Raw genomic sequence first — 19,123 nt, 5'->3', positions numbered from 1 at the left:
GAGGGCAGGGGAAGATTTTATTTTCCTATTAAGGCATCGCCTAGTAGAGGAGCAGAGGGTGATGATGTTGATTTTCCTGCTGAAGTGTCACCTAGCAGAGGAGTTAGAGGGGGGAGGTGGTGAATTTCTATTTTCCTGTTAAGGTATCACCTAGCAGAGGAGTTAGAGGGGGGAGGTGGTGAATTACTATTTTCCTGCTAAGGTATCACCTAGCAGAAGAGTTAGAGACTGAGGATTTTATTTGCCCTAGCAGGTTAATAATATCAGAGACAAACTCGTGAGAAGCAGTAAATTCAAATGCAAAATACTCAAGATTGCATAAATAAAACGAGTTCGTACATGTCAAAAGTGCGCAAGAGGAAATAACCAAATGTAAACATCGCAAAAGTCGCATAATCCTATGGAAAGTAAAACAATGCAGAAAATAACATAAATAAAGGAGCTCAATCTAAGAATCAGGGGGGAGACTCGATAGGAAGCCCTCAAGGTCCATGAAGTCAGTAGGGGCGCCTGGCGGAGGATAGCCCTGAACCTTGAAGAGGCCAACTGCACCCTCGAAACCCACCCTCAGGTAGTGAAAAGCTTTCGGGCCACAGATCTCGACAAATTCTTTGGATTTGAGAAATTCCTCTTTGAAGGAGGATGCTTCTGCAACATGTCTTGCCTTGGCGTCTTTAATTTCAGCCTGTTAATTCTTTAATTCTTTCTTCAGCTTCTGGATCTCTTTAGCTTGATCCTCTATCAGCCGTTGAGACTCCTTCTTCTGTTTTGAGAGCTCGCCGCACTGGATCAGGGACTCCGACAATTGAGCTTGGGACTCCGAAAGCTACTCGGCATGTGACACTTTCATCTCATCAATAGTAGCCTGGAGCTGTTTGCGGAGAGCCTGAACCTCGCGTAATTCTTGACAAGAGTCGGATCGAGCGGCGTGAGCGCGCTCAGCCAACTCCCCGACGTACATCATGCCCTGCATAAGTAGACAAGGGTGAAAAGACGACAAGAAGATCAAATGTATATTAAACATCAATCTAAAGGTTATAAGGAGAAGTATACCTCGGTGACACTGCTGCATGTCCGGCGGAGGAGGTCTGACCACCCCAGTGAACTCATGAACGATGCATCGGCGTCGGAAGGAAACTGATACATTATCTTTTGAGCCAGATGAGTAGGACCCCGCCCCACGATGGCCGAATCCGAAGTGTATAGAGGATGCACCGCCGATTCAAGGGGAGGACCCTCATCGGGCTCGGACCCCCCTGGAGAAGAGACTGATACGACAGAAATCTCAGAAATCTTGCGCTTGCCATGCTGAGGGGCTGACGGGCTAAGATCAGTGGATGCCTTTTGCTTACCAGACGGAGGAGGGGACTTGGCGCGAGGAGGTGGCGAGGAGGCTCGCTTTGAGGCGGAGGAGGAAGAGCCTGCCTTCTTCTTCTTCGTAGCAATAGGAGAGCTAGGGGAGCTAGCAGGCTTCTTCGCGGTAGTAGAACAGGAACTTGTTTTCTTTTTCTCAGCAGCGGAACAATCTCCCTTTGGGCCCATCGTGACTGCCGGGGTAACGGACTTCTGGGATGCTGATGAGGAACCCCCAGCCTTCATCTTGGAAAGTTCACGGAGAAATAGGGCATTCATGACTCTAGTACTTGCAAGCAAAGACAAGGAACCAAATAAGAATGTTATCAAGTAACGTAATAAACAAAAGAAAAACAAGAAGTATGGAAAGGTGAGAATATCTACCAGCATTCTCCTTCAGTTTAATTTTAGCGGGACTTAACCCGGCATGACAAAGGAGATCCTCAGATAGATGTTTGGGAATGTTAAAGCATCGATCTCCTAGTACACTCATTATCTGCAGGTACTCCTCATTTTTCTTATAACTCTTGGAAAGTTTGGGTTTAGTGAAGACAAGGTACCAATCGGTAAAGCAAGTCAATTCTTCGGGTGGCAGTACAAAGAAGAAGTATTTTTTCCAGTCCTTCACATGACTGGGGGCCCCATCGAACAGTTTGTGGCTAGACCGAGAGGTTACATAGAAAGGTCCATCTTTTGACCTGGACAAAACTAAGAAGTAGGAAAAAGTGGTGCAATTCAAAGGGAGGTCTAGGGCCCTGCATAACACAGCGAAACAGCTTATCAAACGGAAGGCATTAGGCGTGAGTAAACCTAAGTGCACCTGATAGTACTTGCTTAATTCTTGAAAGAAATCACACAGGGGGAAATGAAGGCCGGCATCAAAATGATGCTGAAAAAAGGTATAATAGCCCTTAGGGGCTAGATAAGGTCGGTCCTTTGGGCCAGGAATGATGATCTGGTGGGAGGAAGGAATGTGCCACAGAGTCCTAATTTTCGACTCACTACCAGGAGGAATGTGGGATGACAAGTGACCATACCATAAGTTATCTGCCTCAGATATGTTCATTTGTTGGGTCACGTGACGAATTTCCTTACCCGGACGACTATGAGCGGTGACTTCCTCTTCAGGAGGATCAAGGGTAAAATCAGGATCAGCTAGGGAAGTCCTACCCTGGCTAGACTCGCTGGACCTGCTAGACCTGCTGGACTCGCTAGACTCGCTAAACCTCTCAGAACCACTCGAAGAACTAGACTCGGATTCGGAATCGGAAGAAGACATAAGTGCTAAGGATAATCAAACTGGAAGAGGAGAACTCTGACCCGGATGAGGCAGGGGAAAATACTCAAAGCAATATAATCGCAAGGATGGCCGAGCAAGGTGCGTTACGGCACGTGAGGGCTGGCGTGCAAGGGCGACGGGCGAGCTGGTGCTCGGGTGATGGGCGAACGTATGACGCTCGGGCGCGCGGCGGGCAGACGCTCGGCTGGAGAGGGCGAGAGCGGCAGGCGAGGGGCGAGCTGGTGCTCGGGTGCTGGGTGAGCGTGTGGCGCTCGGCGCTCGGCGCTCGGGCGAGCGTGGCACGGCGTGGGCGAGCACGCGGCGGAGGGCGAGGGTGAGCGTGGCGCTGTCGCTGGGCGAGCGTGTGCGCTGGACGCTCGGCGAAGGCGATGCGCGGCAGGGGCGCGCTGGTGAGGCGTGTTGAGGGCTCGGGCGAGCAGACGTTGGGCGAGCTGGAGGCGCTGGGCGAGCGTGGGCGATTGGGCTGTGCGGGGGCGCTCGGGCGAGCTTGGGCGATCGGGCGAACGTGGGTGCTCGGACGCTCGGGCGAACGTGGCGGTGTACGGGCGAGCGTGGGTGCTCGGGTGCTCAGACGCGGGGGCGGGCGTGGCGAGGCGCGGGCGAGCGTAGGGATGCTCGGGCGAGCGTGGGTGCTTGGACTGCTCGGGCGAGCGTGGCGGTGCGCGGGCGAGCACAGGGATGCTCAGGTGCTCGGACGCTGGGGCGTGGCGTCGTGTGGCGTGCTTGGGTGAGCAGACCCGCAGGGGCAGGGCGAGCTCGCGTTGGGGCTAGCGTGCAGATGGTGAGGGCTGGTTTGGCGAGGCACGCAGGCGAGGCAATGGCTTGCGTCTCGGCGAGGGCGGCGTGGCGAGCCGGCGTGTGTGCTAGGGCGCGAGCCGGTGTGGGTGCGAGGGCAGAGAAAATTTTGCAGGGAGACGTGAGGATTGGAGTGCGGAAGGAGCCTATATTTATAGGGGGAGCACAAATCTTACCAAGATTGTGATTTGATTTGATATCTTTTCCTTTCAGAGCAGGATTGCGATTTGATTTGTTTCCAAATCTTGGGAGACTGAAGAACGGCAGGAAAAATGCCCGGCATCACCCTTGCGAGTGCTTATTTCTGAAAAAGTTATGGGGGCGTTGCCCCCACACCCCCACGACCTGACCGGGCAGGTCGATCCCCATAATTTTCGCAGCGGCAAGCATCGTTCGTTAACGACAAACGAAATAAATTTTTCTGTTACGGTACGTCCTCGTCGCCGATAAACCAAGGACAACACAACTAATTGAACTTTGAACCTACGATTCAGTTCGACTCGGGAGGGGGAGACTGGTGATATCCCATAGATGGGCCTAGCCCAGATGGAAGACATGGATGGGCCCACTACTCTTGGCTCATCCCTAGCCCAAATGGAAGACAAGCCCATCAAGGGCCCAGGTATCCTCCTATAAATACCAGGTTTGATTGTTCAGTTAAGCTATTCACTATATTGTTTTCAGCAGCGCCCTTAGCTGCTCCCTCCATATATCCTCAGTCTCTGACTTGAGCGTCGGAGGGGCTACGCCAGGATACCCTCCTGGCCCCCTCATAACGGTCTTATTTGTGATTTCAGGCCTAGGGTAATTTTGAAGCCCGTGTCTGGATTAGTGACGCTTGCGTGGATCGGACCCTAAACTTCCCGTGAGTATCAATATCATTGAGTGTGAGGTTTTTGATGTGTGGGGAATAGACTTCATGGGACCGTTTCCCAGCTCATTCACAAAAAATATATTTTGGTGGCGGTCGACTATGTGTCTAAGTGGGTAGAGATAGAAGCATATACCACTAATGATGCTCAAGTGGTCCTGAAATTTTTAAAGAAAAATATTTTTAACATGTTTGAGACACCACGAGCAATCATTAGTGATGGTGGCACACATTTTTGCAACAAACTCTTTGACAAACTTTTGAGCAAATATGGTGTCACACATAAGGTATCTACTCCCTATCAACCCCAAACGAGTGGTCAAGTATAAGTGTTGAACCAAGAGATCAAGCGGATTTTGGAAAAGGTAGTAGGTGCCAGTCGGAAAAGATTGGTCTGTGAGGTTAGATGATGCTCTTTGGGCATATAGGACTGCATTCAAAACACCTATATGCACTACACCATATAGACTACTGTTTGGTAAAACATGTCATTTACCTGTAGAGTTAGAGCATCGAGCATGCTGGGCAACAAAAGCACTAAAATTTAACTTTACTGATGCAGGTGAACGACGTCTGTCGCAAGTGGATCAGTTGGAAGAATTCCGAAATCTGGCATATGATCTCACACTGTCTTACAAGGAAAAGACAAAGAGGGCTCATGATAGGTGGATCGAAAGAGAATTCAAAGAAGGAGAAAATGTGCTACTCTACAACTCCCGGTTGCGACTCTTTCCCAGAAAATTGAAGTCGCGATGGTCTAGTCCATTCGTGATTTCTAAAGTTTACCCATCTGGAGCAGTAGAATTGAAAGATGGAAAGGATGGGACATTTACGGTCAATGCCCAGCGACTGAAGCACTACATGGGTGGCACAGTTGAGCCACAACTTGGAATCACCCAGTTCCAAGACAATCCGAACTGAAACAGACCGACAGTCAAGCTCTCGACTATAAATTGAGAACTACCTCTGTTTCTCTTATCTTGCATTAAATTCGATTTTTAGTTCATTTTCTTATTGTTTTACTTAAAAAAAATAATTTTGGGCAGAGATCTCGGCGCTCGAGCGGTGATTTTGTACCGCTCGAGCGCGAACGCTTAAGTCGGGATGAAAACTTCAGAGAGCTCGGCGCTCGAGCGGTAATTTTATACCGCTCGAGCGCGCTTTTATACCGCTCGAGCGCGCATGCAGTTAAAAACGCGAACCCCTTTTCCCCTTTCTCACTCTGAAAGTTCCCAAATCCCTAACAACCCCTCTCGCCCCTTTTTGGTTTTCTTGTGCATAAATTCGATTCCCAAGTCCAATTTCTGGCAACGTGGCACACTCTTCATTAGGAATCAAGACTTATCTCCCCCCAGTCATCCACCGTCTCCATCGTCTACCACCATGGCACCCAAGAAGCAAAGGTACTACCGGCTCTTCATCCTCATCTTCTTCATTTGATAGACATCGTTTTGTGAGTGAGGCGGCTAGGGCTAGATATGAACACGCTAAGATTCATCGAAACCCAATTTCCGAGAAGGGATTCCGTAGGCAAATGGAAGATAGATATTTAGTTCCATTTTTGGAGTTGGGTAGACGGGGATGGGAACAATTTTGAAATCAACCTTCGGCTGCAGTGGTCTCAGTGGTTCGGGAATTTTATGCAAATGCCGCGGAAGGGAAGGATGGTACGGTTTTTGTTAGAGGTCGACTTGTTCCATGTGACTCGGTTGCAATTAACGCACTATTAGAGACACCTGAAGTTGATGACTCTCGATTTGAAGCATTGTTAGCTGACCCCAATTATGATACGATACTCGCAGCGCTATGCCTTCCGGGCGCTATGTGGAAACCGTTGGGCGGACCACCAAGCTGTTTTGACGAGAAATATTTGAAAGTCGGAATTGCCCTATGGTATCTATTTGTAGCCCGAAGGATGATGCCGGTCTCACATAAGAGCGGGCGGTGATACTATTTGCCTTGACCGAAGGGTACGCAATCAACGTGGGCAAACTTATAAATTCTCAGATCATAATGAGTGCTCACAACAATCATGTCGATCTCTTCTTCCCCACCATCATCTCGGAGTTGTGTGCAGGAGCAGGGGTTGTTTTCGGGGATGACGAGGAATGGCTACAACCGGTGAAACCTATTTGTGTGGAAGACTTACAGCGGAAGAGCGCTAAACGACAGATAGACTTCCCCACTCGCGAGAGAGATGTGGGTGGATCGAGCACAGCTGCCTCACGTAGCCGGCCGCCACAACCCCGCAGGAGAACTTAAAATGACAAAATAGATGAAGCCCTCACCTTCATGGCGCATCAGGATCAGGTCAACTTGAACGTCAATGACCATCTTGCGTACATTGAATCCATGATGCGCATTGTGCTCGTGCAAGGGGGCACTGACCCAGGGAACATACCACCACCCCCGCCATTCAATCCCCCATTCCAGTTTCAGTATGACTATCAGCAGCAGAGGGACGTTCCGGGAGTGTCACCGCCAGAGTTTGACGAGGAGGAGCCTTGATCAGGGGAGTTCACTGTTTCCCCTTCTTTGAATTTTTATTTTCTATTGCGTTATGTTTATTTCTTATTGTTGTTTCATTCTTGCATTTATTTTTGCATTTGTTTTTGTGCCTGCATTCGTGTTTGCATTTTTGTGTTTCGGTCTTCTGAGAAATGGGGACATTGCACACACCTAGTATGAGGGGGTTGGTCGTTTAGTTTGTGTCTTGCATGTGAGTCAGTTGATGTTGAAACAAGTAAATTGGTAGCCAATGATGATTTTGGTCTAAATCAACTGCATGTTTCTTAGTCTTATCACTTGTTATGAATCACAGGTGAATTTTAAGTTTTTATATGTACATATAGTGGATTTTAGTAGTGGTGCGAATGACAGTTAAGTTCAAAATAATCTGTGAGGGAAACTGGAAAAACATGAGGTGCAAGTAGAACTTGAATGAATATCTGTTGAAATGAGTGACTGACCAGTAGCATGAACTCGAGTATAAAATCAAAAGTATACCTCAAATATCCTTCATCCCAATCGTGCATAGGACCTAAAAATTCATCTCTAGGCCAGATAAATAAACATACCCTATATTCCAAACCTAGGGAGTACGCATGAGAAAACTATGCACTTAAAAAAAATGGTGAGAAACAAAAGGGGATGTAAGGTGTGGGGGAGCTAAAAAGGGATGAAATCCTATCCCAAGGCTAAAAAGATGGAGATGTAAGGCGTTGACGAATGTCAGATAAAATTTCTGACAAGCGCATAGTGAAAATTATCTACGTACTCCCAATCTTGCTGAACCACTTCAGCACTTATGGCTATTGACTCCCTAAATTTTGTTGTTCAACTATGAAACTCTACAACTTTATGTGTTTACTGGTTGGTCCCGAATAGAAACAGAACTTAGGAGATGAGAAACTTGCATTGAATTGTTGATTCGGTGACCCACATGATTTGCGAATTAAACTATCTGAATCACAAGCTAGTAAAATCCACAACACACACACGACCACAAGTTCTGGCAGAATAAAAATATTTTGTGGTGTTTTGAAAGGGATGTTAATAATTGTTGTGGGTGGACTAATTAGATGTGGTTCACAAACCCGCTGAGGCATGAGATGCCAGTTTGCTGTTTCACCATCCGTTTAGTTGTTTTTTTTAGTACTTTCACTTTGTGTTTTGTTTCATGTCTTGGTTGTGGTCTGTAACCTATTTTGTTTGAGGGCAAGCAAAAGGTTAGTATGAGGGGGTTGATAGGTGTGGTTTTTACGTGTTTTACTGCATTGGATTTGTGTGTGTTTTCATTGTGCAGGCGTACATTTCATTTACATTTTGTTCATTTTAGAGTAAGCTTATGCATGTAATCGTGTCTCACTTGGGTGTGGTAAATTTGCAGGAAAAATGACCGAAAAACTGAAATCGGAGCAAAATGTGCAAAAATGGGTAGAAAGGCTGGCGCCCGAGCGGCAAAAATTTACCGACCGGGCGCGAGAAGTGATTCGCACAGCCAATTTCCAGAAAGTGTGGCGCTCGAGCGGTAATATTCTACCGCCCGGGCGTAAGATTTGCCTTCCGAAGAATAAACTTACAGAGAACTCGACGCTCGGGCTGTGTAATATTACCGCCCGAGCGCGACTGCCGCACTTACCAAGCATATTACAGAGGATGTGGCGCTCGGGCGGCAATATTCTACCGCCCGAGCGCCACCTATTTTTGGCAAGATTTTTTGGCCGATTCCTTACCTTATTTTCTGGATGTGCATTCTATGGAAGGGGGATGGCACACAAAGATTGATTCATTATTCATCAGCCAAAAAGTCTAAAGAGAGGAGAAAAGCATGGAGAAAGTTCTTGGAGTTGGAGATTCGAAGATTTCCGAGCACAGTTCTTTGCAATCTCGTCTAGTCTAGTATTTCTAATTTAGTTTTTATCCCTTAAACATTGTTGTGTTTACTTTTACTATGAATTCTAGTAGCTAACTTTAAAATATTTGTTGGGATTTAAGGGTATCTTACCCCAAACTTTGATTTAATTGATTTATATTTTGATTGTCGCTTTGTTCTTGATTGTGTTACTGTTTTTCATTGTGTTGTTAGAGCGTAGCTAACTTTAACAACGTTTTATATTGCGAGTGAGTTCGAAAAAATAGTTTGTGATAGGAACGAGTAACGTAATCTGTGGATCTACAATTTACATAGATATGAAATTAGATACGCGCCGATAGTTATAATCCTAAGGGTCGAAAACTATGGGATTTCATATATAGACATGCAATTCGCTCTTGATAAATAATTAAAGATATTTAATTACTTCACTGAGTAGAATTAGTTTGGCATAGCTCGAGAGAGTGTGTTAAATTGAATAGGAAATCATGTCGGAAGCATTCGATCACTATCGAACGAATTAATAAATTAACGAGGGGTAGGTGGACTAAGATTCCCAACAAATTCATTTCTCATTGAATTTTAACCAACCATTTTAGATTTTATATTTCATCATTCAAGTCTTGAATCCTTTTTTATTTGCATGTTTATTTGATTATAGTAGTAAAAATCAATCAATCAAATTTTTCGTTGCTAAAGATTTAATAATTGAAAATAATAATTGTCAATTACAGTCTTCAGTGGAACGATACTCGTACTCACGTACATTATACTATTACTTGACATCTTGCACTTGCGATTAATTTTGAGCATACAAAACCATATTTTTATTGAGGATTCCGTAGTGCAAGTTTTGCTCGATCAAAATGAAACCGGAAAAATTTATTGGTCTAAAAAGCCATGACAACCATATTTTGATGCAGCAGTTGTTGCCGGTGGCACTACAGTAGAACTTTGTCTAAATCAGTCCGAACTACTTTGATTAGATTGATTAGGTATTTCTGAGAGCTATGTTGTAAAGTAATTTCTCCTATTGATGTGGTTCGTCTAAGGAAAGATATTGCGGTTATCCTCTATCAATTGGAGAAGATTTTTCCACCCTCGTTTTTTGACATAATGATTCATTTGACTGTACATTTGGCTATTGAAGTACAACTTGCTGGACCAGTTTACTATCGTTGGATGTATCCAATTGAATGGTAAAAAAAAATATTATTGATATTGTTTTATTTGTATTATTATTTTCACTGATTAATACAACATTTATGTTTTTGGTATAAGGTACTTGGGGACATTGAAGTCTTATGTTCGAAATAAAAGTAGGCCGGAAGGATCCATTGTTGAGGGGTATTTGGTTGAGGAATGTTTGACATTCTGTTCTTTTTATTTAGCTGATTATGTAGAGATAAAATTCAATCAATCAACAAGAAATGATGAGACAACTATCGGCTCAACATTTCCATTGGATGTGTTTACGGCCTCTAGTTATGAACTTGGAAAGGCCATTGCAACTAAGTTTGATGATGAGACATTAAAGAAGGCACATCAATATGTGTTATTCAACTGTCATCACATACAATCTTATATAGAGTATGTGATTATATATTTCATTTTGTTTAAATATATAATCATCGATGTTTATCAAATCATCGTTCTTAATTTGCAATGAACACCGTCAGATTTTGAATCTAACTCATTCTGGTCTTCCACCACACCAAATTGAACGTATGCATAAAGAGTCTTTTGCCTCTTGGTTTGCCAAACATGTAAGTTTTTGTTTTAATTGTCATTAAGGTTATATATTATGATTTTTATGCATAATTTATCAATTTTTCCTTAGATGATAGATTGAAAATACAAATCTTTCAAAAGATGATCCAATATCAAATGATTTGAAATCACTTGCCAGAGGCCCAAATTTCATAGGGTACGATATGAAAAATTCATTTCCAATGGATTTAGGTTTCATACAAAAGAAGTCGAATGCAAGAGAAAAACTCAGAATTGTGGTGTAATTGTTCGGGCTACCACTTCAAGTTATTCGAGTATAAGAGATCAGAATCCAGTATCAAGTGAACTTGATTATTACAGAATTTTGCAAAATGTGATTGAGTTAGATTATGAGGGGTCGAAGAGTTGTTTTATTTGAATGTGATTCGGTCTCCAAAGGCAAACGACTAAAACTGGATGATGATGGTTTTATGTTGTCCAATTTTACAAATGTGAAGCGTCACAAAGAGCCTTATATATTAGCATCCCAAGCCATGCAAGTTTTTTATGTGGAAGATCCAGTTGATTGTAATTGGCATGTAATTATCACCACCGATGCACGAGCAAATGTTGATACATATCTTCAAAGTTTTATTTGTAATCCAGATGACGAGAATGAACATGAAGAAGTCGTTTGGGTTCGGGATGATGTTGCAGTAGTTGAAATTGATATTGATGCATGATGAGATTTAGTTAATGATGAGATTTTTTCTATCATATATAATTTTTTATTTATTTAATATGATATAAAGTGAAACTAGTAGAGTGGATTTGCTGGATACAAGAATAATAATAACATTATATATTTTAATTTCATTTTTCGCTATGGATCATTTATTTTTCATATTAAAGGATATAACTAACTTTTTTTTTTATCTGCAAGTTGTGGCTTTTGCTCTTGATAGGAATGACTAGTGAGGGTAAAACTGTTGGAAAACCTCATTTACAACATCAAGATAAGGCAAATACACAATCTCGAATTATGATTGCCAATCACGTAGCTCAAAGTTCAAAAATAGGTAGCATGTAACTTTATACATCAAGGATCTGTTTGATGCTTTTGTATTACTCTTATTGGACCTTTTCATTTTGTCTGAATTGTATGTACTTTGTTCAAGTTAGTCTTGCAAGAGAACTCGGTAGCATGACAGCGGAAAAGGTTAGCATTTTCTTGTTTATAATTAAAAACTCAACTTACTTATATTTTGGTGATATCAAAACTTGTGCAGAATTTCAAAACATACAAGGTATGTTCAATAACCAAATGGATGGAGTTTCAAAGCACCAACACAATGATTTACAAGGTATGAAACATAAAAAGATATGAAACTTATAGTATTTTATTTGAAACGATTAAGTTTGGATATGTATGATGCTTACTTCATGTTTTATTTATTCTATATAAAAGCATTTGTAATTTTTAACCTTTTCTTTTGATAGAATGACTCGTAAGAGTAAATTTTTTGGAAAATCTAATTTTCAACTTCAAGATGAGTAAGATATACAACCACATATTATATTTGCCAATCATGTAACTCGAAATTCAAAAGAAAGAGTTATCATCGTATTTTACACAAAAACAATATGCTTGTTTCTTGTGTATAACTCTTATTTGACCTTTTGCATTTGTATAAATGTTGTATACTTTGTTCAAGTCAGTCTTGTAGATAGCGAAAGTCAATCTGTTGATGCTGAGAAAAAAACTAGAGGCCCTATATTTATGAAAGAAATTTGGGGTAGACCTAGCACGCTGCCACGTATTAAGATTCGATGTGATAATATGGGACGTCCTATTGGATCAAGAAGAAATAAATTTACTGATTTTTTGGGTACTTTGGTAAGAAATGGCAAATTTTGTTCGATTGACATGGAAGATTGGCCTAAAATGCCGCTGGATAGTAAGAAAAAAATTCTAGATGTTATAAAGGTAATTGAAATGTTATTGAATAATTTTATTTTTAAATAATTTTTTACTATGAGGGTAAATTTTCTAAATGTCTTTGTTGGAAAAGTATGACCTTCCTCCTGGAACAAAAAGTTGGACGCTACGTTCAATAGCAAAAAAATGGAAAAATTGGAAGTCAGAACTAAAAAAGAAGTATTATGATCCTGAGTTGCCAATGCAAGTTCTTCTGCAAGAAATAGATAAAAGAGATTTTGTAGAATAATATGTGAAACTAGTTGCTCAGTGGAACTCTGAAAAATCAAAGGTATAAAATATATTATATGTTTAGAAAAATGTTCATGTAGACTTTTGCCTTGTGTACCAAGTTGAATTTAATGTAAGTGAAAAAAATAAGATTGCTCGGAACCAAAAGATAATGAATCAGACAACTGGAAGAAGATTTTTCGCTCAAGTGCAACAAAAATTGGTAATTTATCTTATTAATTTTATAATTCTACATGCATTAGAATCTACAAATTTTTAACCAATTGCATATTAGAAAAAAGAAAAAGGGCGACCTCCATCACGAGTTGAATTATTTCATGCATGTTTCACTCATGCTAATTGAAGTCCCTCATGCAAGATTGTGGCTGAAAAATTAGTAAGTTGTTTTATAAAATTCAACTAGATTACTTTCAAAGAAATTTATTTTCATAATTACTATGAATAAATTATGGATTTTATTTTTTTGGTAAAGGCTGCAATGAAAGAACTAGAAAATAAACTTCCTGAAGATGAGGATGATAAAATTGGTCAAAATGACGTATTTGCTCAAATCATTGGACCAGATAGACCAGGCCGAGTGCGTATGCTTGGTGATGGGGTTAACCCATATGATTTATGGGGAGAAGGTCCAAGCCGTAGTACATACAATCGAATAGTGATGGAGCAAAAGACAAAGTTAGAAAAAATGGATGAGCAAATTAGAATACAAGGCCAACACATTACAATCTTAGAATCAAAGATTTGCAATCAACAAAACCAAAACCTTGGTTCAAATTACAACAATATACAACACACAGCATCCTCTAGTAGTCAATTATCTCCAAGGGTAAAGCCTTTTTTCTAGTTTTATTACTTTATTATTATATTGAGTTAGTAGTTTATAGATATAGCATTGGCTTTTTGGTTTAAGAATATACGTTAGATGCGTAAATGATTTTTTTGTTTATTTTAATATTATTTATTATTTGATGTAGCATAATGAGTTGGAGTTTGCTTTTTTGTAAGCTATGTTTTGTGTGAGCTTATAATTATCTCGAGTTAGCCATTTATTGATTTAGATAGTATATTTTGGTTGAGAATATATATTAAATGTGTAGTGCCCAAATTCAGTACACGTATAACCCATGCAATTATTTAATTATTAAAGCATTTATTTAATTTTTAAAACGAGTCTTAGTAGTGCATGATTTATTTAAATGCATTATTTTAAATTAATTATGTTTATGTGATGCACATTAAAATGTTTTTCGAGTTTCATGTTTCAGGCGATTATTCGAGGCGGGATCGAGTAAAAGACCGGGGACGATTCTTGGCAATTTAAAATGCAATATTTTATTTAAAGTTAAGGATGGGGCATTTTAAATAAATTATAAAGTTTCAGTAATTTAAAAGCCTAATTTAATTATTAAGTGATTCAAATTTTTAAGTTTTTAAGGAATTAGCACTTGTATACTTTATTTTCAATTAAGGATTTTTATTTTTGGTTAGGAGAATGTTAGCATTTTAATTAGTGGTAATGATTTTATTAAGCCAAAAAAATTATTCTCCTAATTAAACATACACACACGTTTTCACCATTAAAATACACTTTTACACACCTACACCACACGATATACACACACACAATTCATTCTAGTTTATATTTTGAGAATAGAAGACCTAGGGCTCTTGTTCCTAGAGCATCCGGCCCCCCTCCAATAGATTTCCAGCAGGTTTCGTGTATTTTGTGGCAAGAAAATCGTTGCGCGATCGTCCTGGATCAACCTCGCTTCTATCTCCACTTCGGTGACGCTGTTTCGGTAACGTTTGATATCATAAGGCACATATAATCTCTCTTTTGCTGCGTCGATCATGTCATATTATGCGTTGCGTTATTTTATGCGTAAAATCCATGTATGATATTCATAGTTTGAGCGGATAATTGATTAGATCGATTTTGAAGGAAAATTTTTAGATCTAAATCACATTTTTACTGTTCTTCTTAAAACTGCGAATTTTTGGTCGAGATTTTGAGAAAACTTTCAACGTGAAAAACGTAGAGCTTTTCAATACCTTCGATTTGATATATGATTCGAAATTTTTGGACAAAAATTGAGTGAGTTATGGCGTTTTTCGTGGGACTGCTCAAACTGCGACTTTTACGTAAATTGTGTTCTTGAAGTTTAATTGTTGCAGGCTTCGTTGGGAATCGACGGGTGATCGTTGCTGCATCTAGGTATGTTTAGTTCAATGTTGGGATGATTTTTGGTGTCTCTTTTCGTGTCGTTAGGCACCAAGTGGAATCAAGAGTCGAGGAGGAAAATGGTGTCGAACTTCGAGTTGTGTCATTAGTTGTGGATTGTGACACTTGGGAACAATTATAATGGCTTACTTGGGTTTGGTACAATTTCGTGACGCTCTAGGACGGGTCTCGAGGTGTCGAGTCACGGTTGGGTGATCGAAATAGGAAGAGGAAGCCACAAGCACTTGAATTCTCGTAGGTACGCGTTCACAGTAGCTACACGGACCCCTACACGGATGGGGGCACGGGGTCCGTGCCTTTGTGTTTCACTTAGTGTATTTTTCCAGTGCCTACACGGATGTCTACCCGGACCCTGACACGGGGTCCGTGCCTTTGTTTCCCTTCGGTGTCTTTTTACAGAGTCTAGACGGACCTTCAGACGGACCCTGACACGGGGTCCGTGTCCACGCCTCCTTTCAAGTTCTTCTCACCCGAACCTACACGGAGGTAGGCACGGGGTCCGTGTCCTTCATATTTTGGGAAAAATTCTATAGTATGCCTTGAGGTTTGATGTCATGGTCTAGTACAATGATTTACAAGGTCGAGTCATGGGAATTTTAGAACGTCCTAAGGAATTGAATGAACTTGTAAGTAAGTAGGATTGATACGTCTAAGCTATGCAAGTTTAGTATGCAGTTTCATGTTAGTATGTGCAGCAGCGACGACCCCGGTCGAAGTCCAACGAATCCCTCAACGCCAAGTAAGTATGTTGACGTGCAAGAAAATATTTTAAGTTTTTGAGGTATGCTAAATGTCTTGTGACCAAATTGAATGGGTTTGGAAGTCGGTAAACGTGGCCGAGGACCTCTCCACCCCGTTAAATTATGAACGGGTTAGATCGTGGTTGGAAAGCGTTAAATTATGAACGGGTTAGATCGTGGTTGGAAAGCGTTAAATTATGAACGGGGACCAACCAGCCCGGTAAATTATGAACGGGGATCTCATGTATGTGGCAGTGGATACGTCCCTGTCAGCCCAGTACTGTGGTTTGTCTGATCAGGCGTTTATTATGTATGGGTCACTTGCTTTGTAACATCCTCTACGCAAAACGAAGTCATGTATGTTTAAGTATGATCAAGTATGCCAGCTTGTTTATGAAAGCTTTTAAGTTATGGCACGTCTATGTAAGTATGCAAGTTCAAGCTCATTTCAAATCCAAGCTTCAAGTATGTATGTTCCATTTTAAGGTTGCATGCGATTTTATTATGTACTATTTGCTATTCAAAGTTTATATATGTTGAGTCTTTAGACTCACTAGACTTGATCGATGCAGGTGAGGATGTCTATGAGGAGACCGGATGTGGCGACCAAGGGGCAGGCTTGGACTGAGCGGAAGGCTAGACCCGAGGACCGCCCATGTTATTTTAACATTTTTATGCAAGTTTAAAATACTCTGATTTTTTTTATGTTTCGGTGAGAGATGTTTGGGACAAGTATTTTGTTAGCAAGTTTTATTGGTGTTGGATGATTTCAAAGATATTTTTATGAATGATGAGTTGACGACCGTATGGATGTTTATATTCAAGAAAATTTTTAATGTTTCCGCAAATTTTAAGTAGTAAAGAATACGGTTCGTTACAGTTGGTATCAAAGCGGTGTTCCTGTAAAGGGTTATGCCTACTGCCAGTCGCAAGAAGCTCTCGAAGTCACACCTCAAGTCTGTAAGTTTGAATTTTTGCATTATGTATGTAGTAAGCATTGAATCATGAATTCAGCATATCCATGTTTTGAGTTTAGATTTCGTGCATCCTATGTCATTGATATCATGTTCATGCATAGTGGGTTTACGTGTTGGGTAATTGATGGGACAGAATGCCTCCTAGACATGTGGTTGACCGAGAAGCAAGGGAAGAGGATCGAGAGACCCGAAATGAGGAGAGAGCCAATCCTCCACCTCCACCGCCAGATATGCAAGCGCCGATGCTGGCAGGAATGACTCAGTTCTTCGCACAGTTTGCGAGGAATCAGGCTGCAGTTGGCGCGGGGGAGGGGCCTAGACCAGAAGCGGTGTATGAGAGGTTCCAGAGGATGAATCCTAAGGAGTTTTCGGGATCTACTGACCCGATGGTAGCAGAGGGATGGATTAAGTCCATCGAAGTGATCTTTGACTACATGGAGCTGCAGGATCCAGACAGAGTCCATTGTGCCATATTCCTTTTAACAGGCGATGCCAGACGTTGGTGGGACACTGCGTTGCCGACGTTGTCCTGGAATGGATTCAAAGAAGTGTTGTTCGCCAAGTACTTCACTGAGGAAGTACGATCTCGACTGACTAGGGAATTTATGACGTTGCGACAAGGAGATAGCAGTGTTGCCGAGTTTGTTAGGAGGTTTGAGAGGGATGCTACTTCGTGCCTCTCATTGCGAATGATGCCCAGGCAAAGCTGAGGCATTTTATGGATGGTTTGCGGCCGATCTTGCGCTGTGATGTGAGGGTAGCTGGCCCTACTACATACGCAGTTGCCGTTTCTAGGGCTTTGGCGGCAGAACAAGACCAGCGGGATATTGAGGCAGACAGGCAGGGCAAGAGGCCCTATCAGGCCCCACCGCAGCAGCAACAGCATCAGAGGCCTCAGTTCAAGAAACCTTACCAGGGGCAACCGGGAAAGAAACCCTATCAGGGACCGCCAAAAGGCAAGGGTCCTATCCGGCAGTAGGGGGCGCCTCAGAAGCCTGGTAACTTCCTAGTGTGTCAGAAATGCAATCGCCAGCATCCCGGTCAGTGCTTATGGGGATCCGGGAAATGTTTTAAATGTGGAGCTACCGACCACATGTTGAAGGAGTGCCCACAATGGAAGCAACCAACGCAAGGGAGAGTTTTCGCCATGCATGCTCAAGAGGCGAACCCAGACACTACCCTTTTGACTGGTATTTTATTTCATTCAGTACAGTAATGATTTCTTTGCCTTGCATGTTTAGTTTTAATTGGGAATACTAGTGTTTTAGTTGGAATTTTGAGTGTCTTTTGTTGCATGAGGTTTATGGTAGAATTTTTGGGATATAAGTTAGTTTGTTGTGCTAACACATCTTAGGGAATATTGTCATTAAGAGATTAGCCACAATGGCACTGATAGATTCAGGAGCCACTCACTCCTTTATCTCGGAGACTTTTGCTAATCATCTGGACATTAAGTCCATTGGCCTAGACATGAATTTTTCGGTGACAGTCCCATCCGGGGAAAGCGCTGTTAGCAACCAGCGTGATCAGAGATATCGATCTGGAATTGCAGGGCCATCTAGTATATGCAGATTTGATTCTACTGCCGATGCCAGAGTTCGACATTATTTTGGGAATGGACTGGCTGACAAAGAACAGGGTCCTGATTGACTTCCAGAAAAGATCAGTATTGGTTAGGCCGCTGGGCATGGAACAGTTTCTATTTGAGCCAGACAGATGGAGAAGCTTCCCTCGCATGATTTCGTGCATGCAAGCGAGGAGGCTGATTTCCAAGGGGTGTCAGGCCTTCTTGGCCAGTATTATCTCAGCGCCTGACGTGACCACTCCATCTTTATCTGTCGTGCCAGTAGTCAGTGAATTCCCAGACGATGTTTCAGGCCTTCCACCAGAGAGAGAGGTGGAGTTTTCTATTGATCTCATGCCAGGCATAGTGCCAATCTCTAAGGCGCCGTACCGATTAGCTCCAGCTGAGATGTTAGAGCTCAAACAACTGATTCAAGAGCTTCTCGACAAGGAGTTCATTCGCCCTAGTTTCTCACTGTGGGGCGCGCCAGTACTTTTTGTGAAGAAGAAGGATGGGAGTATGAGGCTGTGCATCGATTACCGTGAAGTGAACAAGGTAACGATAAAAAATAAGTACCCACTTCCTAGAATCGAAGACTTGTTTGATCAGTTACAGGGAGCCACAGTGTTCTCTAAGATAGATCTTCGATCAGGGTATCAGGAGCTGAAGGTGAAGGAAGCAGATGTTCACAAGACGGCCTTCAGGACCAGGTATGGGCATTACGAGTTCTTAGTAATGCCATTTGGATTGACGAATGCTCCAGCAATTTTCATGGACCTCATGAATCGAGTATTTCAGCCCTACCTTGATCAGTTTGTCATAGTGTTTATTGACGATATTCTCATATACTCGAAGAGCCATGAGGAGCATAGCCAGCATTTGAGGACAATGTTGCAGGTTTTGCTGAGTCGCAAGTTATTTGCGAAGTTCAGTAAGTACGAGTTTTGGTTGCAGAAAGTAGCATTT

At 42.0% G+C, this 19,123-nt stretch overlaps 1 protein-coding gene across 2 annotated transcripts in view; it reads right to left on the bottom strand.

The window, feature by feature from the left end:
• Nucleotides 1–254: 254 nt before the first annotated feature.
• The window catches only part of LOC142543517 (uncharacterized), a 58,547-nt gene continuing 39,678 nt past the window's right edge, over nt 255–19,123 (bottom strand). For both annotated transcript variants that reach the window (XM_075650830.1, XM_075650839.1), the window contains exons 4-5: nt 1,054–1,636; nt 255–967 (exon numbers count right to left, since the gene is read on the bottom strand). In XM_075650830.1, the coding sequence (XP_075506945.1) occupies nt 827–967; nt 1,054–1,636 (724 nt within the window). In that variant the 3' untranslated portion in view covers nt 255–826. The remainder of the gene's footprint in view (nt 968–1,053; nt 1,637–19,123) is intronic.

Source organism: Primulina tabacum, chromosome 1, assembly GCF_025594145.1.
Source record: "Primulina tabacum isolate GXHZ01 chromosome 1, ASM2559414v2, whole genome shotgun sequence".
Classification (NCBI taxonomy): domain Eukaryota; kingdom Viridiplantae; phylum Streptophyta; class Magnoliopsida; order Lamiales; family Gesneriaceae; genus Primulina; species Primulina tabacum.
Note: the sequence above shows the minus strand (reverse complement) of the source record. Positions and strands in the feature narration are given on the sequence as shown.